At 50.2% G+C, this 24,766-nt stretch overlaps 1 protein-coding gene across 1 annotated transcript; it reads right to left on the bottom strand.

The window, feature by feature from the left end:
- Nucleotides 1-154: 154 nt before the first annotated feature.
- On the bottom strand, nt 155-21,591 carry LOC6597820 (dorsal-ventral patterning protein Sog). Its single transcript, XM_026991183.1, has 6 exons — nt 21,375-21,591; nt 11,046-11,155; nt 9,496-9,628; nt 3,654-3,713; nt 1,117-3,512; nt 155-987 (listed from the first exon to the last, which is right to left on the bottom strand). Exons 1-6 carry the CDS (start codon nt 21,517-21,519, stop codon nt 775-777), a joined length of 3,057 nt encoding a protein of 1,018 aa, XP_026846984.1. The 5' UTR covers nt 21,520-21,591; the 3' UTR covers nt 155-774.
- Between the last annotated feature and the right edge of the window lie 3,175 nt (nt 21,592-24,766).

Raw genomic sequence — 24,766 nt, 5'->3', positions numbered from 1 at the left:
CTCCTACTATCCGTTTTCCTTTTGGTTTTCCATTCAACAAATTGTTTGTTTTTTTAAAACTCAGTACAGTTTAATTTTCGATCGAACTCTCTTTTTTTTTGAATCGTTTTGGTAATAAATTAAAATTAAAATTGTATTTTAATCGTTTTTTTTTTTGTGTTTTTTTTTTGTTTGATTTTTTGGGAGGGGGAAAAGGTGGGCTGGGTGGGATTTGGTAAAAGAAATTCGGAAAATGCTTTTCAAAGAAAAATTCTGCTCTGGCGAATTTTAAAGCAAAACTGCACTGGTTTTTCTTACTCTCTCTCTCTCAATCTCTCAATCTCTCGCTCTCTTGCAAGCTCTCCTTGTGGGTGAGAGGATTCTCTGCCCCCTCTGGGGAGCTTTCCTCCAAGGGTTTCCCTCTTTCTCTCTACTCTCTCTGCTAATCTCTGGAGGAGCTCTCTGGGGTCGATCTCGCTCTTTCCTGCTCTTCCGCTCTCATTCGTTTATATAATACAAGTTTCCATTGTTGCCACAAAACAACAACGATCTATGCAACACCGCATAAGTGTGTGTATGTGTGTGTGTGTGTGTGTGTGTATACGTGTGTGTGGGGTGTGTATCAGGGTATATGTGATGTGTGTATGTAGGTGCCTCTGGCTCGGCCCACACCGCACTGAGTGTGTGTGTGTGCTTGTGTGGCCCAAGAATCCTTCGCTTTCCCGGCGCTTTCCCGGCTGCTTTCCCGCTGCCTTCCCTCTGCTTTCCCGGCTGCTTTCCCGGCTCAATCGGCGCTCAACTGCTGGAGGCGGCGGCATTGGAGCGCTGCTGGTGGTGCGGCTGGCGCTTGTGGTGGCGTCTCGAGCGGCGGCACTGCGTCGAACAGCACTCGTCCAGAGTCGGCGCTGAGTCGGGCTTCTCGAAGATCCGCCGCTTGCTGGAAACTCTTGTCTGCTGCTGGCATGTGGATCGTGAGCAGCGCTTCCGATCGCAGTTCACCTTCGAGTCCTACAAGAATCAGATAAAAACGATGGTCAAGGATTAGTCATTGTCAAATATAAGGCATGAGGCGGTGAGGCATGGGACATACTATGGGACTATATGCACATATGTATGTATCCTCGGATCGAAACTTACCTTGCAGCGGCACTTGATGCACTTCTGTTCGCCGTGCGACATCAGAATGGGATGCCACTCCTGTCCGTTCTCGTAGACCTTATTGACCACCTTGCAGCCACCTGCGGCCAGGACATCCTCGGCACTGTGCTGCGGGGAGCGCTGCATGGCCTGGTCCTGCAGCACGTTGGGATTGTTCGGGGCCGCCTTGCCGCCGGCCGGGCTGCTCTGCTTGCCCTCGGGACAGACCTTGCAGCAGGCCTTCTTGTCCGGTCGGTAGGCCAGCTTCTCGCTGCACTGCAGCGGCGGGCACACGAGCCGCGGGCAGCGGATCTCCAGCGTCAGGGGGTCGCAGCTGCAGGTGGTGCAGGTATCGAAGCCATTGGGCGGCAGGAACGGATGCCAGCTGGCGCCGGCGGCATGGAACTGGTCGCCCAGCCGGCAGCCCCGTCGCTGCTGTTGCAGGAGCAGGTCGCTGCCATTAACAGCCGGCAAGGATGAGGATGCGGATGCGGATGCGGATGCGGAAACGGATGATCCCTGGGGCTGTGTCCAGTCCGAGACGGCGGTCGCCTCTCGCTTGGGCACGCAGCTCGGACAGCATTCGCCGTCGCGCTGCAGCAACTGCTCCGAGAGGCGGCACTTGAGGGGCGGACACTTGATCACCTCACAGTTGGACTGGCCCCGCAGGCAGGCGCACATCTGGCAGGCATCCTGGGCGCTGCGCCACTGCTCGGACTCGTTGTAGAAGCGGCCGGAGTGGAAGCACTTGGTCTCCGCGTTGATCAGGTGGTTGTCGTTGTGGTCTCCGGGCACGGGCACATTGTTGTCGGTGTAGACGGGGAAGCAGTGGGCGGGCACCTTGGTGCTCTTGAGCTTGCCGCGCAGGAGCAGCTGCTTGGAGTGCTTGGAGTGCAGCTCCAGGTAGCAGACGCTCATCTCCAGCTTGATCAGCTCCGCGGAGGGCATGCTCAGGAAGAAGCCCTCGAGGTAGGAGCCGTTGAACTCCTCGAGCAGCTTGCGGGTCACCGGTGCGCCGATGGCCTCGATCGGCTTTTCCTCCAGATACAGCTGCAGGTCCTGCGGCGGCACTCCGCTCAGCGTCAGCTCGTAGTGGAGATTGCACTCGTTGTCGATGGACATCCAGGCCATGCCCATGGCATGTCCGGACTGGTTGCTGCCACTTGCTGCCAGGTGCTCCTGCCGCTTCAGCAGAATGGGCTCGGCGGAGTCGCGGGCATCGGCCACGGGCCGCGGCACCAGGCGGCCCCGGATGAGGCTCGTCTCGTGCTCGGTGCCCACGTTGACGCCCAACTCCCCGGCGTAGAGAGACTCGAGCACCTTGGGGCCGAGCTTCTCCACGCTGCCGATGGCCTGGTTGAAGTTGAAGCTGGGCGTCAGGTCCTCCAGCTTGGCCTTGCGTTTGCCCTGTTCCTCCACGAGGCTGATGTTCGGCCGGTCGCGGGTGTTGACGTGGTCCGTCTCGATGTTGTAGGCCAGCGACCCGTCCGTGTTGAGGTAGACCCAGGCCAGGCCGCTGCTGCGCGTAGCCGACTCGCCGTTGTGCGGCGCCAGCAGGGTCTGGAAGATCTCGCAGCTGGCCCGGGTCACGATGTGCCCCTGGATGCGCAGCTGGGGATACTTCTTCGACTCGACGGTGAGCAGCAGCTTGCCACGGGACATGAGCCGCAGGTTCTGAATGGAGATGGGCGAGGAGAGCTCCAGGACATTGATCTCGGCCGAGGGCTTGCGCACGCGCGGCACCTCATCGAAGATGATCTCCTTGCGCTCCGGCAGCTCGATCTTCACGCTGAGAGCGGCGTCCGCGTACTCCTCCGCCCCGAAGATGCCGTTGAACACGAGGGTCAGGTGCATGGAGGAGGCAGCTCCACTGCTGGTCGAGACGATGGCCGTGCCACCGGCTCCGGTCAGCATCGGATCGAACTTGCCGCCGGGCTGGCTCTGGGGCGGCTCCAGCAGCGAGCTGAACAGCTCCGTCTGCAGGGCCGTGTACTTGGCTATCTTTCCGGCCAGGGCCAGTTCCGACTGGTGCTTGTTGCCCCACAACAGGACCACGTGGAGGCGGTCGTCGCGCAGGATGCGCTTGTAATCCCTGGGCACGCGGCGCCACACGCCGCAGATCTTGCCAGTGGCATTCTGGTAGACGCTGAGGGTGCCCGTGAGGGTCGTCTCCAGCTGGTGCTCCTCGAGTATGACGCCGGCATCGTCCACGAACTGGATGGCCCGCGGACGCCCAATGCGCGACGATGTGTAGAACGAGTAGTAGAGGTTCTTCTTGTGGAACAGGAACCGGGCGGTGGCCACAATGTTGTGCGGATTGTAGGTGGTGTACATGGACTTCATTTCCTCTCCCTTGAGGAAGTACGATGTCCGGCCCGTCAGTAGCGCAGCGTAATCTAAAGGCAGGAACGGGATGAGAGAGATGGTTTCGAGATGCGGAGGTTAGCTTTTGGAGACGATGATGGGTGGAAGGGTGGATGGGAGGATGGGTGGAAGGGTGGATGGTATGTTTGGGTGTTTGTTTAATCTCTACTTACGTTTCATGTTGCGCTCCTCCTCCTCGTTGGGCACTGGCACATCCAAGGCCACATCCGTATCTGCAAATGGAAGGAAGAGAAAACGAGATTCTGTCAGATACAAGATAAGCCATAAGCGACACGACCTTAAATGGAATTTAGATGGAAACAAATGCTTCAAAGCAATGCACCGCCCCCTAGGAATTCCTCCTCCTGCTGCTCTGCTGCTCAACTGCTCTCTCGATCCGAATGAATGAATGAGTGAATGGCTGAGTGAATGGTGAGTGAATGGCTGGCTGGCTGCAAAGCGGATGCCACATAGATCCTCAATCCTCAATGAATGGCGGGGATCACAGGTAGAGAGAGGCGGCCAGGTCGGGTCGGGTCGCCTCTCTACCCAGGTGGCATTCATTAATCGTGCATAAATTGAGGCCAGGTAGAAGCCCTATATTCGTATGGCCAGTGAATGCCAGAGAATGCCAGAGAATTCCTGGCTTCCAGATTCCTGGAATCCACATGACACGCTCATTTGCTGCTTGGCGTGAAAGTAGGTGGACACATTTCCGGGGCACTCGGCAGGGGACTTGATTGACACCAGCCCAGCGAGGTCTGAGGCCCAGGCCAGAGCGAGAGCCAGAGCCAGAGGCCACATAAATCACCTTCAAAACCATCGCCATCAGCGGCTCTCGGCATTCGGCATTCGGCAGTCGGCATTCGGCACTCAGTATTCGGCACTCGGCATTCGGGTCTCGGATCTCGGTGGTTCGACGAGGTCTCTGAGTTCGTTAGAAGTGGCAGCAGCCTGGCAGACGGCTGACGGTTCCGACAAAAGCTGATTAAAGCGAACCTGGGATGCCCTTTGAGGAGCAGTCTCTCCCTCTCTCTCTCTCTCTCTCTCTCTCTATCAGTCTCTCATACAACATCATTTAGCATTCGAACAGTGCCATTCCATTCGATCCCATCCCATGCCATCCCATCCGAACCGTACCTTACCGATCCGATCCTCTCCTTCGTTAGCTGCTGTCGATGATGCTGCATTGGCATTTCGATTATTTTATGCTGCTTCGCTCCTTCTCGAAGACCCACAACCCCAACCCCAACACCAAGACCAAGCTCAATCCCGTCCTCGCCCGAACCCAACGTTCAGCGTTCAGCGTTCAGCGTTCAGCTCTCAGCTCGTAAGCCGCAAAAAATGTGAAAAAGAATACTCGAACAGCAGACGGGAAGGGAACTTCTTGCCGCCATCGCATAATGAAGGGCGACAAATCTGACACCTTGTATAGCATTTTATTGAGCCCCGGACGAGGCCCTGGCTATGTGGGCTCTGTGGGCTCTGTGGGCTCTGTCTCTGTCTCTGGACCCTAGCCCTGGACTACGGTGGCGGCGGCTGCTGTCCGATCTTATCGCCTGATCTTAATACGAGCCACTTCTGGACTGGGCTGTACTGGGCTGTACTGGGCTTTACTGGCCTGGACTTGACTGGGGGAGCCGCGTTTGGGTCTTCTTGGTGTCGGTTTTGGCCTTTTCTTTATTTCTTTTTCAATTTGTGGCTCTACATTCTTGGGGCTTATTGGTCCGGGCCAGGCCAGTGGTCCAGTGGTCGCAGGCCGTGGTCGGACGGACAGTGGCATCTGCCCTTGAATCGCGCTTGCAGATGAATGAAATTTTTAGTTTCGTTTTTGTGGTCTCTTCTCCGCTGTAAGCCAAGATAAATGAGTTTCGTTCGGGCACAAAGACGACGACACGTTGCCCATCCATGACACAGGTAAAATGGTAAAGGGAACGCGATGGCGATGGCGATGGCGAAGGGGACGGTGAGGAGTGCAGTGGAGTGGAGTGGAGGGGTAAGCGGACGGCGGACAGCGGACAGCGAAGCCGACAAAGCCAAGACCGAAAGACAAACGACACCTCGGCATTGACTCAACGCTTTGGTATGTGGTGCCCCCCCACCTCCCCTCCGCAGTCCCTGCATCTGCCCCAAAAGAATCTCAGGCGGCGGCAGCTCATTAACAAAAATCGTTTGAAAGTGTTTCTCTTCAAATGGGGGGCAGAATGTGTGTGTGTTACACATACACATACCCACTCGGACAGAGATGGACAGAGACAAGGGAACGAGTTCGAGTTTCGAAAGAACGGCCAAAAGCACGTGAGGGCCATGGCCAAGAAGAGCGGATGGGCATGCTCCTTGGGATTCTTTGGCCTGGAAATCTGCCCAAAGTGTTTAAGAGTCCTGGCAGTGCTAGAAATAGTGAGCATTTCATCCCATAGTTATTCAACTCTTTCTTTCTTTTACCGTTGCCGCAGTTCGATGCCCGAGATCCCCCCCACTCCCGATCTGCACTAATCTGCTCTCTCTAACTCTCTTCCCTATCTGGTAGATCATTTGATTTAGATAGAACCCCCAGCCCCTTGTTAGCTCTATTTCTCGAGGCTTATCGCAGAACCGAACCGAAAATCTCCACTCTACAAAAAAACAAGAGACCGAAAGAAGGTTTTTACCCGCTGCCTCGCTGCTCTGAAGAGGTAGGAAGAGTGCGGGGTGCGGGGTGCGGTGTGCGGCGGAGAGACGTGCTCAACATAATAGACGGTTCCGTTGCCGATGCAGAACCGATAAAGATAAAGATAAAGTTGAAGATTTTATTGTTCGATGGCGCACCTCACGCCCGGCCATAAAAATGAATTTGGTTCAGTCGATCCTTTTGTGGTGGCAGGCAGACGGAGAGAGAGAGAGTGGCCCATCCCGAACCCTGCTACAAAGTTGCTGGGAAAGACGATCCTCCGACGACCGTCATATCCCAACTTGGAAGGGAATGTGCTACATGGTACATAGGGCAGCGGGAAGGGAATGGAAGGGTGGGGACACCAACCAAGAGCCAAGAGCCTCACCACAAAAGATGTCATCAAGTTCGGTTCGCTTAATGGCAGCAGCGGCAGCAGCAGCAGCGATTGGAATCGATTGGAATCGAAAAACATTAACTTTTATTGTCTACCTGGGGATATACCCCGCTACTCTGCCCCCTGCCCCCCTGCCACTCCATCCCCTGTGTCCGTTTGGGACCGCCCGCCGTTTGTGGCGGCAAATGAGATAATTTAATAAGCGTTAAAATGCTCGAGTTATGTCATTATAAAAATGAACGAATGAAGAACGAAAAAAACCACAGAGCCCTGGCATAAATTAATGCTCCACAGAGCGGAGATGGAGCAGATGGATTGGATCGCCTGGAAAAGAAAGAGAGAGAGGGAGAGGGAGAGGGAGGGAGAAGAGCCAAAAGATTCGATCCCAAAATGGACATTTAACGAAGGAAGGCAATTGCTGATGTTGATTATATGGCCATGTCATGAGCTTCAGGCTTCAAGCAGCAGCCCCTGCTCCGGCTCCGGCTCTGGCCTCGGCTTCGGCTTCGACTTCGGCTCCGGGCCAGGGCCTGACAACCACAGTGGTGTCGCACTAAGAGCAACGGCCGCTGCTTAGAGCCCCTCGCCGGGCTGCACCACTCGCGAGGCCTGACTGTAAGTCAACTATGAGGCAGAAAAAGCCAAGTTAGGCACAAAATAACTTTGGAAAACGATCGCTGCAAGTGGTTGCGACTGCTGCTGCTGATGATGCTGCGAAATATTTGTACAATAGCTAGCACCCGGGGAGGGGATTGGGATGGGATGGGATGGGATGGGATGGCCAATGGATGGCCAATGGATGTCCATCGGATGGCCAACTGGCTGACTGGCTGACTGGCTGACTGCGTGAGAGCCAAAGAGTCTCCTCTGGAGCTGGAGCTGGAGCCGCGCCCGTGCCTTCTAACTATTTATGGCAAACGAGTTGCAAGTTCGGGGAGTTGGGAGTCGAGTCTTTTTCAGTGGCTGCCTCTTGACGTGGCTCTGGCTATGGCTCTGGCTATGGCTCTGGCTTTTGGCCAAAAAGAGAAGAGAAAAGCTACAAAATAACTCAAGAAAAGTGAAATTGTGCGATCGGTGGGGGGTGGGGGTGGGGAGGGTGCAAGGGTGATCGCAGTAGAAGGTCCCCGACGGGGTCAACGGCTCTTTGCATAAGCAAATGAAAAATTGCCACAAAACGGAAACTAATGATGTGATGCCACCAGCCGATCCACCCGGCAGTCCCCCTGACCACCGACCACTGTCCACCGACCACCGACCACCGACCACTGTCCAACAGCCATACCCATACCCACTTCCATTCCCGTTCGGTGGCAGGCAACCAGTTTGCCCCATGCCACACAGGCAACCACCGCAGGCTGAAGCTTTGGGGACGGGGACTGGAATTCAGGCAGCACTTGTGCCTGATTATGTGAAAAATGTCACAAAGAGAGGGAGAGAGAGAAGAGTAGAGAAAGAGAAAGAGAGAAGAGCAGAGCAGAGAGCGGAGAGCAGAGTGCAGAGAGAGACAGAGTCAGAGATCTCTGGCCAAAAGCCGTTCTAATTGTGAATTCAATTCAGGCAGAAAATTAGCCAAAGCCAAAAGTGATTCAGTGCCTGGCTATGCTCCTCCATATACCCAATCATAAATTATATATATGTACATGTACATATATCTGTATATAGTATATAGAGAGGTCTGACAGCTGCCTGAGTGCGATATTTTGCTAAAAAAGAGCCCCACCCCGCCCCGTTCCACATCACCCCCTGCGATGGGTAGGCCAGTGTTTAGCTTTAAATTCAGAGAGCCGATACATATAGATATACATATAGATACATATGTATATATATAGAGAGAGAGAGGTAGTCCAGACTTTGTATCCCTCTGTTATTGGAGAGTACAGTAATTGATCTATTAAAGCCTCTCGAAATGCGGCACGTGCGCCCCCATTGGGACCCCTTTCCAAATGGAATACTTGAAATACTTTTCGGGGCTATATGCCGCTGGTATTGCCTGTATTCCGATAATACAGCAACAACGTTGGGGCGCCGTTCGTTCGGGCGATATAAAATAAATTGAGAATAAAACAAAGAGAATACAAAATAAATAAATGCAAAAGTCGCCAAAAAAAAAACCCCAACAAAAAGCAAAAACAAAAAAAAAAAGAAGCAGGAGGGTGGGGGAACTGAGGGCTGAAGATGGGCGCCGATGGCATGGCATGTATGCCATGCTCTCTATAATGGTATGCTAAGTAGTGGGGACCCAAGGAAGAGGAATCATCATCATCCACCAAATGGAGGGGGACACACGGTGGCGACGGGGGACGGGAGACACTCGGACAGACGCTGACTGAGACATAAAAACGAAATATAAATTGCGTAGCGTTGACCTTCATTTCGGGCCAAGTAATTTTTCATAAACAATTTACGCGTTTCGGCCACCAACTCGGCCATGTATCAGACAGAGAGAGAGAAAAGATGGGGCGGGGGGGAGATGAGATGGACACCGCCGATGAGCATCATAGCATCATCTTGTTTGTGTGGTGTCCCACTCGTCGTCTGTCCACACACAGGCAGCTGCCGTGGATGCTACGCTTAATTATTCATGGCTATATAGAAGAAGATCCCCCCAGATATACATATGTACGCATGGAATTGGCTATACTCGTATGTATATCGAGACAGACAGAGAGACAGAGAGCGAGAGATGTCTGATCTGTGGGCAGATTCCATCTAATCCAGATTTATACGATCAAACAGATCTCTGGGCAGCAGCCATTCCGACGGGGCAATTGCAAGTGTCAAAATATTGAAACATATCCCCGAAATTTATGGCCATGAATCAGTTTTTGGAAAAAGGTTGCGTTGCGTTGCGTTGCGTTGCTTTGCGATGCGATGATTTACCATCACATCTCAATAGAGCAGTGGTAATGAGGGTGGATTGATTGATTTGATTGGCAGTAGTATTTCCCCCGAACTATGATGTACTTACCATTGCGATCCCCCGGACAGGTCTTGCAGCACTTGCCGGGCAGCGAGATGGGATCGTCGCACTTGGCCGGCGGGCACTCGTTCTTAATGTTGCGACACTGGACGCGTGCAACGATGCGGCGCTTCTTGGGTATCTGGAAGATGGTGCAAGCAGAGCCGGGAGAGAGATTAAAATAAAGAAACCACCAGCTAATTGGAATTAGTGTTCGGTTCGGTTCGGTTCGGTCCAGTCCGGTCGTAATGCAGATTCCCAGGCCTGTCACCTGTCACCTGTCTGTGATTTATGCCACTTGTTAGCAACAGAAACAGCAACTAAATCTAAATCTAAATCTAAACTAAGTCAGGCGGCGGCCGCTGCTTAATATAAAGTTTATATAAATATAGAAATCTACGAATACTCGTACGAGTATATGCACGTTTTTTATAATTATTGTATATTTTTATGAATTTGCTGGTAGCTTTCTGGTGGCTGCTGTTTGTCTTTTTGATGTTCCTCTCGGTGGCTTTTTATTATTAATTTTTATTGGTTGTTGCTGCCGCTGCCTTGCCGCTTGCTGTGCCTTAAAGTTCAAGCGGCGGCCGCGGCAGCAACATGTTTTAAATAATTTTATGATGTGCTCATTTGCGACGCTTGCAGCCAACATAAATTATCATTAATTAATTTCCAAGCTGACTTTTATGCAATGCACATTAAAAATTAACGAAAAATATATACCTGAATATACTCGTACTCATTCTCAAACTCGCATGTATCCATCCATCCAGACAGACAGACAAACAAACAGAAAAGCAGGGAAGCAGAGAAACAGACTTCTATATATGTAAGTAAGTCCGATATAGTATCTTTGAATAGTGTATATGTGCGTATACGGGTATACGGTATGTACATATGTATATCTGGCCCCTGTCTGGCCTTTCGCAGACAACAACAGCAACAACACGACGCCAAACAGCCTGAAGACCTGATGGCGTCAATTAATTTTTCTGTCTCCCGACGACGTCCCTATAGCTTCTATCCATCCCGTCCCATCCCATCCCCACTCGAGGACACCACACACGAGTGTGGCAACAGCGAGAGAGAGAGAGGGTGCAACATTATAGTATTCATCTTTGCGGTTGCGTATTTTTTTGCGTAACTCGATCGAATTCGGCCATAGGAATGCCAGAATGCCAAAATGCCAGAAATTGTTTTTCGCCGATTTGCAGGCAAAAGAATATTTGGCTCTGATCCGTAATATATCGCCAGAACGGGCTTTCAAATCGATATTAATCATGCGTGGAAATGCCATAAATTAGGCGCGTCCCGAAACCGAAATGAAAACACAATCATTTTCATTCGCAGTTTGCTGTTCGGTTTGCTGTTTGCTGTTTTCTGTTTGCTGTTTTCCTCTGTCATTTCTTTTTTGGCATTTGGCTTGTACCGAATGTCGACGGTCATTAGTCAATCGGCTCTAAAGGCATATCGGCCGGGGCCATGGGATGCCCAGTTCTGCTTTTGTGTCCTAGTACTAGTACTTCTATAGAGTCTTATCGAACTGATCGTTTACTTACCGCCACGCATTCGCATTTGATGCAGTACATCACCCCGAAGGGCGGTCCCAGATCCGCATACCAGGTCGAGCCCAACTCACGGAGAACTTTGCCAAACTGACATTCGGTAACTGAAAAAACAAAAAAGATAAAAACCAAAATTAATTTCCTCAATTGCCATGTACGGATCTCTGTATATGGTATACTATATGGTACTATATATGGTATATGTATATGTGTATGGGTGTGTGTGTGTGTGTGTGTGTGTGTTCAGGTTGCTCTGGCGCCAGTCGATTGCAATTGCTTATATACGGAACAGCCGATGCCTATATATCACCGACTGGCGCGACTGGGGGACTGATGATGATGCAAAGCGAGGCTAGTACTCGCACTCGCACTCGCACTCGCACTCGTATTTACAATATACTCGTATATAGTATGTAATAATAATGAAAATCCATAAACCAAACGACAGACGCCCACAACGAGTGCGCCAGAAGGGGGCCAGTCGAGAGTATTGTCAGTCGATCAACAACTAATTAACTTCAATCGAACAACTCTCAATTGATTGGGGTCCCAGGCCAGTGATCCACATCACAGAGATGGAGACAGGAGAAACAGGAGGGACAGGAGACAGGAGACAGGAGACAGGAGACTGGACTCTGATTCAGATTCATATCCAGACTCCGATGCGGTTTCGGGTGGGCAGCAATCGAAATTGCCATCTCGTTGCAGCCATGAGAACGTTTTCAGCCAAAAGCTGCAACATCAGCAGCAGCCACATGCCAGAGACGGCTGCGGCACCAGCATTCTGTGGCGCCACATTCGTTGAGAGGCGTTGAGGCAGCGCTTCCGGCAGCGTTTTCAATTACAAATGCAAAAACCCAAAGGCGATGGCAAAGGCGATGAAGAAGCGCCACCAACTGGGACGCTCTGCTGGGCGCCAACAAGTGTCAAATGGCGGGATTAGCTGCGGAATGGGGCTGGGGCTGGGGCTGGGGCTGGGGCTGGGGCTGGGGCTGGGGCATGGGGACATCAACAACAGAAGCAGCAGCAGCAGCAGCAGCAACCGATTCGATAGTCTCAATTTCATTAGCAGCCTCTTCTTTTTTTTCTGTGTGTGATTTTTGTGATTTTTCAGATCGTTAATTGGCTGCGCGCGCGGCATAGTCACGGGCACGGGCACGGTCACAGGCACAGCTTTGCACAAAATGCCACAAATCGTATGCAAATCGAAGACTGAAGCGGCGAGACGAGACGCGTTAAATTATTAATATATTTTAATTACCAACACACTCGCGGCATCCCATCGCATCGCATCGAAATTATGCTAAAACTCTTGGCGCCACTCATAAAAAATGTAAACGAATCGAGTCATCGAAATGAAACAAACCGAAAAGCAGCCCAAAAGAGCCCCCAAACCCCAGCCCGAAACCCGAAAGCCGAAACTAGACACAGCCAAAAAGACCAAAATTGGGCAATTTTGTGCTGTTGCTTTGGCAATGAAATGGTTTTTGGGACTGCCGGCGGCGACGGGGAAAACAATTAGGAAATGGTAGGAAAACTCATTTAATTACAGTATGCGAAAAGCCCAGCGGAAGCGTCTAAAAGCGCGCTCGAAACGCAGGGAAAACGCGCGCTGGGAAGCCGCAAGGAAAACGCGTCCAAGTCCCAGAAATTTGCACAAATTTGTAGGAAAATCTCAGCCGAGAATGATGTTGAAAGAAGAACCCTGGAGAAGAACCCACTATCCATAAACAAGCGAGTACAAGCAAAGATATGAAACACCTGTGCTGTCTGTCCCTCGTAGCCCGTAGCCGCTTATCACCGGCGCCCATTACTCCACATCATTCACAATTCCATATCTCTTTGGCGTTTTCACATGTGCTCGCCAAAAGGAACAGAGAAACGGCAAAAGAGGAGATGAAGGGCAGGCAGGGCTGGGCTGACAATAACCTAATTAACTAAATACACGTGATTGCGATAGCGGGCTACCTTGCTGAACCAGAAATTTTGATGCAATCGAACCACCCACCCAGCGGCAGAAGCGGCAGAAGCAGCAGCAGCAGTAGCAGCAGCCGCAGCAGAACCCCTGACGGACACTCTGTCGGGGCGCCGTGGCGTATACGTGATAAGTGGCGCTAACGACGCGCGACGTTTATCAATTTTGTTGTAGCTGTTTTTGTTGCTGCTCTTGTCATTGGCGCCAGTTTTATTTGCGTGCGAAACAATTTAAATACGACTACAAAAACAACATCAGCAGCAGCAGCAGCAGAAGCAGCAGCAGCAGAAGCAGCAAAACAATGAGAGAATAATCCCCGCGCAATAGATTTATAAGTAAAACAAAAACAACAACAGCAACAGAAAAAAACCCATATAGTATAGTACTTTTTTGTCTGTGTGCAAGGCAGCAGCTCCAGTGGGAGGCGATAATCTCCCAGCAATGTCCGTTAATCGCATTCCAAGAGACCCGCGATCTGCAGCATGGATCGCATATAGTACACGGATCGGATCGGTGCACTCCCCAGAGGATTTCTGAAGAAGTGGCATTTTGGCAGGGGAAAAGGTAGCAGCGCAGACAATGGTCTCCCATTAAGGATCTAAGATCCAAGCAATCACTTGAAGATCGATGTTCTGGTGGAAGCTTATCGATTAAATATCGATTCCACAAGAGAAGGACTTTGTTTTCACGTAGAACTTAATAAGAAATCGGAATGGAAACTAAATTCTTTCTCACCCTTCGGAATCCACTTCCTGTTTTCATTTCTAAAATTTGTCTAGCCGAAAAAAACAACAATAGCCAGAAAATACTCATGGAATCCGGAAAATTCTGTTTCTGGTTCTGTTTCTGCTTTTGCTTTTGCTGATTTGTTGGAAAAATAGTTCAATTGTTGTTTGTTTATGCTCTTAATAGAGTAACATTTTTGACGGATTGCACTGTTGGTGCTGTCGTTCCAGGCCATTTGTGATTTATGGCCGTTTTGTTGCGATTCGCAGCATTCCCATTCATTGAAAAAAGACCCGAACGTGCAACGAACGACGGAACGAAACGGCGGAGCAACGAAACAACGAAACAACGAAATGAAATGGGAAATATGCCTGTAAATAAATTACACACATTTTGATCTGCCACAAGGCTGGATGCGGATGCGGACGCGGAGGGGGCGGGGGGCAGGGGGCTGGGAAGGAGGCTGCAGCGTGGGCGGACAGCCTGCCACACACAAGTGCATTCCACACACACACACACACGCACACACAGATGCATCTGCACATGTATTTGGGCTTATTTTTAAGTTTAATTTAAGACGAAATGTCTAGAAATAAATTGTATCTTTTTCTGTTGTTGCTGTTGTTGCTGTTGTTGGCAGTGCATTGGACTCAAGCACGCAAAAAGGAGAGAGACAGAGAGGCAGCCAGTGGGGGCAGAGAGAGCGAGAGCGAGAGTGAGAGTGGAGCAAAAATTGCAACAATTTACGGACTGCAGCAGCAGCAGCCACCGCAACTTGAAAGTGTCTGGGCAAACATTTGCAGCCTACGAATCATTAGCAAACAAATGTTAAAAATAATAATGCCCCCGCTGGCCCCCGCTGGCCCCCTGCCCCCCTCGCATGCAGTTTTGGGCAGGCGACAAAAGTTTTCAAAGATGAGATCATTCGTTGCCGAAACTAAAGGAAGAGGAAAAGAGAAAGGACACTCCTTTGCTGAAAGGAGAAGCGTGTCAATTTGGACCATGGACTTTTTGGTGTGGTGTGCCATTGTGGTGCGGTATGCTCTGCATAAAGACAGCAAAATATACATATGTATCTCTTTTTTGTGCTTTACAATGTGCTAATTACAGTCAAAAGAACAGCCACACCACCACACCACACCAAACCACACACACGTGGGACGGAAGACAGAAGACAGAAGACAGAAGAGGGGCAGATACAGATACTCGTACTACATGTGTCATCGGTGGTTCTGCTGCTGCTGTGGCCACCAGGCTGTGGCTGTTGTTGTTGCTGTGGCTGTTGCTGTGGCCAAAAGGAAAACGTACCACAGATATTTTCGCCTGGCAATTGTGATTGTTGCCAAATGCGTTGCTGCTGGTGCTGCTGATGCTGATGCTGATGCTGCTGCCACACTCTATAGTACTGTACTGCTGTGGTTGTTGCTGTTGTTGCAGTGACTCACATGACGCAGAACCAGAACCAAAACGCCAGCGACAGCGTCGAGTTGTCGGCTATTTTTTGTAGCAGCAGCAGCAGCAGCCGCCGAATGAGATAGGTAGGGTAGACTATGGCTATGGAGAGAGACAGCGAGACGGGGGGACAGACAGAGTGCCTTTGAAAATTTTGGCGCTCGTACGCGCTTTTAATTGAGTTAAAAGATCAGCGGAGATCAGTGGATATATCGTATATAGAGCAGGCCAGGCAGGCAGGCAGGCAGGCAGGCCGGCAGGCCGAAACTGTTTTTATTTATTTATACACACACACACACGTATGTATATCATGCAATATATAGCATATATATTGGATGTATCTATAAGATATATATGTGCATATTTATTTATCTGGCCTTTTTGTGGGTTGGATCTTGTTTAATGTTATTTTTATTTTGCGCCTTAATTAATTGTGGCAAAATAATTAGCGCAAATGTTAAAGCTCAACATGGGATATCATAAAATTCAATGAAAAGAAAAGAAAACCTGCAGATACACAGACACATATGAATATAATCAAAGAACAGTATGTATCTATCTGTATCTATCTGTATCTGTATCTGTATCTGTATCTGTATCTGTATCTGTGGTACTACTTTGAGGAATGGGTGGACTGATTTCTTTCTCTCTTTGAATGACTCGGTCCGATTCCGTTGCTCCTTTCGGTGTGAGTTGCTTCAAATTTGACAGCTACGAGTGTTGGCCTGTCAATCAGTCCATCAATCAATCGAATCTGCCCTCAAATGAAAACACAGCGGCACACAACAGAGAACAAAACAAAACGAAACCGAATCAAACTCCGATAAAAACCCAACAGATATACATACATACATATGTAGGTGTATCTGGGTATCTCTGTATCTGTGTGTTTGTACAAATGGTTCACGAACTGCGAACCAGTTCGGTCCGCCAGTTATTTGTTTTATAAGCAATTAAATTATTTAAGTGCAAAGCAAACAAAGCCAGAAATGTGTTTGCGGCCAGCGTTTTCTTTCATTTTTGGGGACACGCCAGTTCTAATGAAGATTTCTAATGGCTGATTAAGTGCGTTCTCCCCTCCGCCCCACCCATACAGAGGGCAGCCAAGGGGGCTATGGGGCACCACACATCGTCGCTTGTGGTCGCCAGGGCGGTGATAATTTATGACAGCTGAGGAGGAGAGCAAACACCACCCGATCGAAGGCGGTGCAAAGCGGCAACAGAGCAAACAAAAACTGATGGACAAATACTACTCGCAGCAATACCCGTTGGGACCCCTTGGGACGCCTCAGGACCCCTTACCCTTACCCTCCCCTAACAAAAATAAAAAATAAATAAAGTTCAAAAGTGAAAAAGCCGCACCACCACGCGTGGAAAGTCGCCAGCGAAACGCCCCCAAATCGAGCAGCAGCAGCAGCAGCAGCAGCAGAACCCAAAAAAGGGGGGCTCGTTCCTCGCGGTTTTCGCCACGCCGCCTGATCTGCAGCCAAGAAAAATCGCCACGAAAGCAAAATTCGCTTACGCCTGCATTTGGCTTATGTAAAAAGACCGAAACAATTCTATTGTTGAATAAGAGCAGGTGGAGCAAGTACAGTGCGTTTCGTCAGGGCAGGACGGACAGCCAAGAAATGTTACAGAGAATTAATCTTGGCCCAAAAAGCGGCTTAAGATTCGCCAAGGATCTATGCCCAGAAACCACAAGCTATAACATGAATGTATCTATGGATGCAGTACTGCATCTCGCACATACATATACACACACACACACACTGTATGTATCTTTTGCTTCTGTCTGATTTTGGAGCAACAGCGGCCACAGCGGCCACAGCGGCAACAAGATCTGAAGGAGGACCCGAGTCCCGGCCTGGCCGTAAACATTTTCAATGACTATTTTTATTTTGTTGGTTTTTAGCTTTTAGTTTCTTCCTTGCCGTTCCATTGCCAACCGTTCCCGTTTCGTTCCGTTTCGTTCCGTTCGGTTCTGTTTTGCTCCCCTTCCGTTCCGTTTTGCGAGTAAAAAGCAAATCACGCGACCGACTGCGACTGTGACTGCGACTTGCCCCACACTTGCCACCGCCACAGTCGCAGCCACAGTCGCAGCCACAGTCGCAGCCACAGCCACATCCACACAGATGTCGACAAACAGCAGACAATAACGAGAACAACAACAACCACTCATCCCTCATGCCTCATACGTTTGCTGTTCACTTTTGTTGCTGTTGTTGTTGATTTTTTATTTTTGCTAATTTTAAATGCGCTGATAAGTTGCACAAATATGTTGGGGATGTATCTTTCTTTTTATTCTGTATCTTTTTTTGGGGATGCGATGGGGATGGATCGATGCAATGAATGGGCAGGGCAGCAGCCGGCAAAACGCGTCACGCGACACGCGATTTGCAAGCGCATTTGTCGGGGATTTTCGGTTTCTGCCTCTGTCTCTGTCTCTGGTGGGTGGTGGGTGGTGGATGGTGGCTGGTGGGTGTGGGAAAAAGATCTGCCCAATGTGCGACTATTAAAGGGTAGATTTAATTGTTAAGCTATGCAAATGCCATGCCCAATTGCAGATGGTTTGCTGAGACCGAAAATTGGCATTGCTTTGAAATTTTCTTAGCAATTTGCGAATATTTTTTGAATATATTTCAGCAGATTTTGATGATGGCAAGAGCCAAAGATCGGCCAAGGAAGCTTAAGGCCTCACGCCCCAGGCTGGAAACATGAGCTGAAGACGATGCTCTCTGAATATTCGCTTCTATTGCAAAAGTGCACTGTATCTGTATCTGTATCTGTTTCTGTATCTGTATAAACATTGCAAATTGATGCCCAGATGGATCCGAGATCTATCTTTTGCCGCCATAGCCAGGCACAGGCCGCCCCGGCTATCAGCGATCTACAATTTAGATGATGCGTACAAATGCATCGCTCATTTGTGGCAAGAAGCGGTGGCAGAGGGCGCTGATTGCGGCCTGATAATTAATGCATGGCAGGAATGCGGCATGTGCTAATGAAAGGCATGGCGAATGCCACAGAGCACGGGACACGACCAGGACAGGACCGGGCCAGAACCAGGAGAGAGAGCTGGCCAATGGATGGCGCCATCATCGGTGGATCCATCGAAAGACAGTGAGAGAGAGAGGGAGATCTGCTATTAGCTGTCAACTATCAGCTGTGGCGAGAGCTGGCCCAAAAGCACTCACTCTCTCGTTTCCGTTTTCCCATTCATTCGAACGGAAACGGCGGGAACACACAGCCTACGGATAACGATTGGAGTTCGAGTCAATGGGATCGTATCGTATCGCATTTATTTTGCCTACGCTCTTGGCCAAATTAATTTACACACACACACACACACACACACTCACACACACGGATGCAGACACAGAGACTGAGAGACAGAGAAAATGTTGTCTCAGTTTCGGTTGTGGGGTGGGCGAAGCGGAGTTTTCTGCAATTTGACACCTTGTGGGCATTAAGTGCTTCCTCTGCCCACACGCTGTGCGGCGGGGACTGGGGACTGGGGACTGGGGCCTGGGGCCTGGTACTGTGCGCAGCTCTCGGAGGAGGCTCTGGAGGCTGGAGGATGGCGACGCCTCGTCTCCTCCTCGTCTCGTGTGGCAAATGCAACAAATTGGTTGCATTTCGTATTATATAGCTCTGGTCTGCCCCGTCCACCTGCCCCCTACCCCCCTTTCGACTTCTTGGCTGACATGCAACTGACAACCGACGTCGGTTTGTGGCTGCGGCTGCGACTGTGGCTGCTGCTGCTGCTGCTGCTGCTGCTGCTGCGGCGGTTGGTGGCTCATTTTGGGAGGCTGTCGCGACGGCCCCACAGCAAATGTCTTTCTGTCTGTCTGACTCTCTCACCGACTTAACGTGTTCTCCCCCCACCCCTCCCGTCTCCTACTTTGTTTTCCATCTTCTTCGTTTGTCTCGTTTTTCGCTTTTCGTTTTCGGGCCCCAAAGATCATGATATGTTTGCCGCGAGATCCCAGAGATCCAAAAAAAAAAGAAACAAAAAACAAAAACGAAACGAAACGAAATTGCCGCCGGCTCATTGAATGGGTCGTCCGCTCTCTGGGTCTCTCTGCCCCACTGCCTGCCGCCGCTTGTTTCTCCATCTGTATGGATGTATGGATGTATGGATGTGTATCTGTGTGCTGTGCGCTGTGTGTCTGCTGTTTGTCGTTGTCTTTTTACACGCATTCATTAAAAATAAGTTAACAACTTTTTAACACCTAACTGGGCGGCAGACAGTTGAATAAATGAATTATGCTGACGAATGGCGGCAACGTAGGTTGTCGGAGATTGAGAGATGGTAAGAGGGGTGGGGGAAGTGGTGTGTGTGGGGGGGGGGGGGGTCTATTGGCCTGCTTGTTAATCAGTTAAATTAAATGCGAAATGAACAAAACGAATTGGTTGCTAGTTTTGATCGTCCAGTCGTCGTCTTTGCCTCTGGCCTGGTCTCTGGGTCTGCGTGGTCTGTGGCGTTTGATTGGGGACTCTACTCCTCCCCTCTGGCCCACCCCTCAAAGTGGCCAAAGAGAACGGTTGTTGTGGCTGCTGTTGCTGCCGTTGCTGCCGTTGCTGCTACGTTGGCTTTTCATTCATTAACAAAAAAAAATCATCAAAAAGAAGAGACAAAAAACGCAAACCACCGCAGAAGTGTGTCTGTCTGCTAGAGAGGGGAAGAGTGGTGGAGTGGTAGAAGTGCGGTGCGGTGGGGGAACCATATAACGACTAAATTATGCTAAGACTTTGTATAAACAGAAAAAACAACCCGAGAAGTGGGTGCCCGATTCGGGTAGGTAGATAGGTTGTAGCCGGCCCCTACATACGGCCCATACGGCCCATACGGCTGGCTATACGGACACAGTACAATACGAGTATGTGAGTGGGCGCCAAAGTGTGCCATGACTGCGCCGACTGGGCCATCAATGAGCTTGTATGAGAGCTGCTAGCCCATTTACCGGTTACCGATCATGGCCCGAGCCAATTACAGGCCGCAATCTGTTCTGGCGATGGCCATGCAGAGGATGGCAAAAGGATGCAATCCAAGGGAAAGGGAAAGGGAAAGGATTTTGATTTACTATACTCGTATGTATATAGGTCTAAGCCCAAGTTGAACTTGCGCATGGCCTAACAGAACCTGTACATCATCATTATAATCATCAGATGGGGGGGATCAGCAGGGAGCAGCAGGGAGCAGCAGCAGCAGTTTCTGTGTGTAAGACGAGAAACGTTTCAAAGTCGTTGCAACGTAAACCGCAATCTGTTTTTAATTGAAAATGCAACAACAAAGGCACCACAGAGCCCAACAACCAGAGAGAGGAGAGAGAGAGAGAGAGAGCGAGATGTGTGTACGGGGTTCAGGAAGAGGCAGGGGCAAAGACAGGGCCAGATAAAAGTGAGGCAAGCAGGCGGAAAATGGTAAAATGGTAACTGGGGAATATAATAGTGAGATATGTATATATGTACACATATGTAGTATAGGTATAGGTATAGTATGCGGGGCCTTCCAAACAGGAAATGCAGCTAATCAAGCGTGTGAGTTGCAACAAATTGCAATTGGGTCCCTGGCTGCCTGACGGCCTGGGTGCCTGCCTGCCACAGATATCTGTGCCTGTGCCTATGCTGCCTGGACTCTTGCTACGGTTTGTTGCCGGTGTTGTAAGCAGCTTACGGTTCGGCAAAAACAACGACCACGATAGCGACGCCGACGCCAACGCCGACGCCTATGCGTCTGCGCAGGCAGCGCAACAAGCATCGAGCATCGAGCGGAAGGGAATTCCCGTTTTCCGGATTAGCAGACAAGCAGAAAACACACACAAAACAATAAAATAAAATAATAATAAAAAAAAGGGAATCTCTCTCTATGGCAGGGAAGAGGCAGGTCATAGGGTGGGATTAGGGTGCGAGCAGGTCCCGCCTAGGCGTAGACACCTAATTCTACCTGACACCGCGGGCTCTGCCCCGCTTTCCCGCTTTCCGCTTGCGACACGGCGTATGCGCAATGCGGCTGCACGCGGAGGCAGAGACTTATGCAACGACTGTTGTGGGAATGTGATATGTATGGTGCGGGGGAGGGGAGGGCGAACGGGGGAAGGTGATGGGATGGGATGGGATTCTACAATGTTCATGTGTACATGGATAAATAAATAGATCTGTGGACTTACCCGCTGGTCGATTGGATCGCCTGCCCGTGTCGGACTCCTCGAACATGAGCGGGGCATGACGTCGCCCCTCCACCAGGCCGCCGGTTAGGCACAGCAACAGTCCCACGATGAGCAGGTGGCGCAACTGATGGCTCAGCCGGCCCATGGGCCAGCTCTGTGATGCGGATGCAGATGCAGATGCGGATGTAGTGCTGCTGCTGGTGCTGGTGCTGGTGCTGGAGTTGCTGCTGTTGCGAGAGGTGGATGTGGAGGCGGAGGCGGAGGTGGAGGTGGAGTCTGTGCAGCTTTTCCGGCTGTTGCTGCTTTCCAGATTCGGCACTGTGCCCGTCGCTGTGGCCCAGGCCACGCCTCCACTGATGCTGCCACTGCCACTAACACTTGGCCTCTGCTTGTTGGCCATTTCTCCTGTCGTCTGTCGTTTGCTGGGATTCGTTCGTTGATTATTCGCGGATAGTGTATCGTTTTGTATTTGTATTACTTAGTATGTATTCTTTCGGATACAGTTGTTATTTAAGCACGTTTTTTAATAAAAACCACACACAGTAAAAAAATAAATAAACCAAAGGTCAGAGCACACACACACAGCAGAGAGTACTGCTCTCAGGGGGGGGATAGATTGGTGGATTGGTCGATGGGAGGAGGCCTTGCGGTGGGCTTTCTGCGGTGTGGGTTGCCGTCTTGCGGCACGGTATAGTGCGGTGCGGTGCGGTGCGGTGCGTTGCGTTGCGGTTCGGTGTGGCGCGGAGAGTGAGTCGACAACTGTATTGATATAGACTTTTTGCGTAGCGCGATCGATCGCTTCTACTCGATTTTCTTTTCTCTTTTTCTTTGCCTTCGCTTCTTTTCTTTTACTTTACTTTCTGCCTTCTGCTTTTTGTTGTGTTGTTTGGCTTTTGCTTTTGTTTTTGTCCTACTATATATTTCTCTGGCCGATTAGATAACACATGCGAGTTTCGCGCGCCGATTTGGATTTATTTGATTTTTTGTTTTTTATATTTGTTGTATAAATTTTGGTTGTTTTTTTTGTTGTTGTTTCTTTCTTTCTTTCCTTCGATTTTGTGTCTTCAATAATTCGAGACTTTTTCCACAGTGTGTTTCAAGTTAGATACTTTCGAGACTTCTTCAGATACTCTTTCATTCACTTTTCAGACCATGGAAGATTTCAGATCTGAGGGGTACCCTACGTACAAGTTCTATACAGTGTAAGCGAAACGGAACGGAACGTACCAAAGCTAAGCGCGGATCAGATCCGAATAAATCGGATCGGATCGGTTGGGTGGTAGCTCTTTTGTGTGTTACTGGTACTGTTGCTGTTGCTGGCGGTTGGAGTGGTTTACCCCAAGTGCTGTTTTTGGCACGATGCGGATCGCTTTTCGTCGCTTTTGGCTTGCGCTTTGGCTTGGGCCTGGCGTTATTTCAGTTTCAGTTGTCGGCAAGTCGGCGACTTTTTATCTACTAGATAGCTCGCGGTGTGCACTGCCGTGTATATTGCTGGCAGAGCGGCGGCTGCTGCGCGGCGGCGCTCGCTACAAGCTCACTCTCTCGCTCTCTCTCTCTATCTATCTCTCTGTGTGTCTGTATGTGTGTGAGGTGCGTTTGTTCACGATTGTTGTCGCGTGTGTGCCTGTCTGTGTGCTTGTGTATGTGTGTTGTGCGGTTGCGAACGTTTGGTAAAATAATGTCCACACGTATCGGACGTTGGAATAAATAAACTAAAAATCCAACAAGCGCGCACGACGATGACAGCAGCAGCAGCAGCAGCAGCAGCAGAGACAGAGCAGCAGCAGGCCGCCGGCAGAGCAGCAGACAGCAGGCAGCGGGCAGCACTCAACTGAGTGTGAGGGAGATAGCAGGATAGATGGCCAGAGCGCGAGAGCCAAAACAGGCAAAAAATGTTGCAGAGAGCGCGCGAGCGCAACAAAGTTTCGGGCCCGATCGGGCGTTCGGGCCGCCTGCCTTCGGCTGTTTGCAATTTTCCTCTGCTGCTGTCAGCGTCGCTGTTGTCGGACTCTGATGGCTGATACTGCTGCTGTTGCTGCTCTGTCGCTGCTATTGTTTGCAGTTTTCGCAAAATAACAAAATGTTGGCTTAAAACTTTTTGCGTTATCGGTGTGTATGTGTGTGTGTGTGTGTGTTTCTCTACGTGGATGAGTCGCGTGTCGAAGAGATGCTTCGGCGATGACGAACGGTCCGACGTCGCCGTGCGGTCGAATGCAAAGTTGAATGAGCGCAGCGCTGCCCACTGCGCATGCGTGCCGTGCCGCTGCTGCGCATACTTTTGGGGCGCACGCAACATGTTGCAATACCAGGCTAAATGTTGCTGGGCACACTTGGCCCTCTGCTTCTGCCTCTGCCTCTGCCCGCCCTGTTGCTGCTGCAGCTCCTGCTGCTGCCTCAACGTCTACCTTCGCCGCTGTCCCCTTTCAACCCCTCTCCAATCACGGATGGTTGTGCAAATTTCTCTGCTGACAGCGGCGTGGGCGTGAATTTCTCACCTGGGCGTCCTTTACCCGCAGTCTCTCGTCTCTGCCTCTCTCTTTCTTTCACTGTTTGTGTGGGCCAGGGTCTGCGCCAATCGTACGCTCAGGTCCAATGAGACGGAAGGAGGATATTGCAAATGGTTGAAATGGGAAAAAATCTGAACACTAGAAGGTTTTTCCTTCAAGGGGTGCTCATGCATCAAGGGTGCATTCTATAGCAGAGGAGCAAGAAAAGGACACAAATCTGGTGGATATTTCCATTTTTAACCATCCATTACTCTCGCGTATCCTTTTCGCGCCCATACGCCAGATTCTGGGACATATTCGAATAAAGTGCAATAAAATCGGTCAGATTCCATCAGATTTCAGAAACTAGGGACTCATTTTCCTCATGGATACGGCTACCAGTATACACCATCATCACCATCTCCATCCCCATCGCTCATGAGCACACGCATTCCGCACACGCATGTGATGATGATGGTCAGGAATTCTCATAGAAGTATTCATAGGAGACCCATGAATCGATCTTGGAATTCCGACCAAAAAAAAAAAAAAAAAAAAAAAACCAACCAACGACTGACCGACTGCATTCCATGGTCCCTCAAAGATTGATCAAACGATGGAAATCGTCTGTGTGTGTGTGTGTGTGTGTGTGTGGATGTTTTGGCCATTGGTAAGAGTATTTGGCATTCCCGACCATTTTAAAGAGTTTACGAGTATTTGCCTTCGAGGCCGCTGGCCGGAGACACAAGTGCCACAAGACACAAGACAGTCAGTCCCTTTATGGCCGATACACACTATATGTACATACATCATTATATATGGTATGCATACTACAGTCGTGTTCTTCGCGATGAGTCGGGGCACGTGTGAGCGCAATTAAAAACCAGAACAGGCACCAAACAGACA

The sequence above is a fragment of the Drosophila persimilis genome, unplaced genomic scaffold (genome assembly GCF_003286085.1).
Source record: "Drosophila persimilis strain 14011-0111.01,24,50 unplaced genomic scaffold, DperRS2 tig00000653-arrow-arrow-pilon, whole genome shotgun sequence".
In the NCBI taxonomy this organism is placed as follows: Eukaryota; Metazoa; Arthropoda; class Insecta; order Diptera; family Drosophilidae; genus Drosophila; species Drosophila persimilis.
The sequence above is the reverse complement of the archived record's forward strand: the minus strand, read 5'-3'. Positions and strand labels throughout refer to the sequence as shown.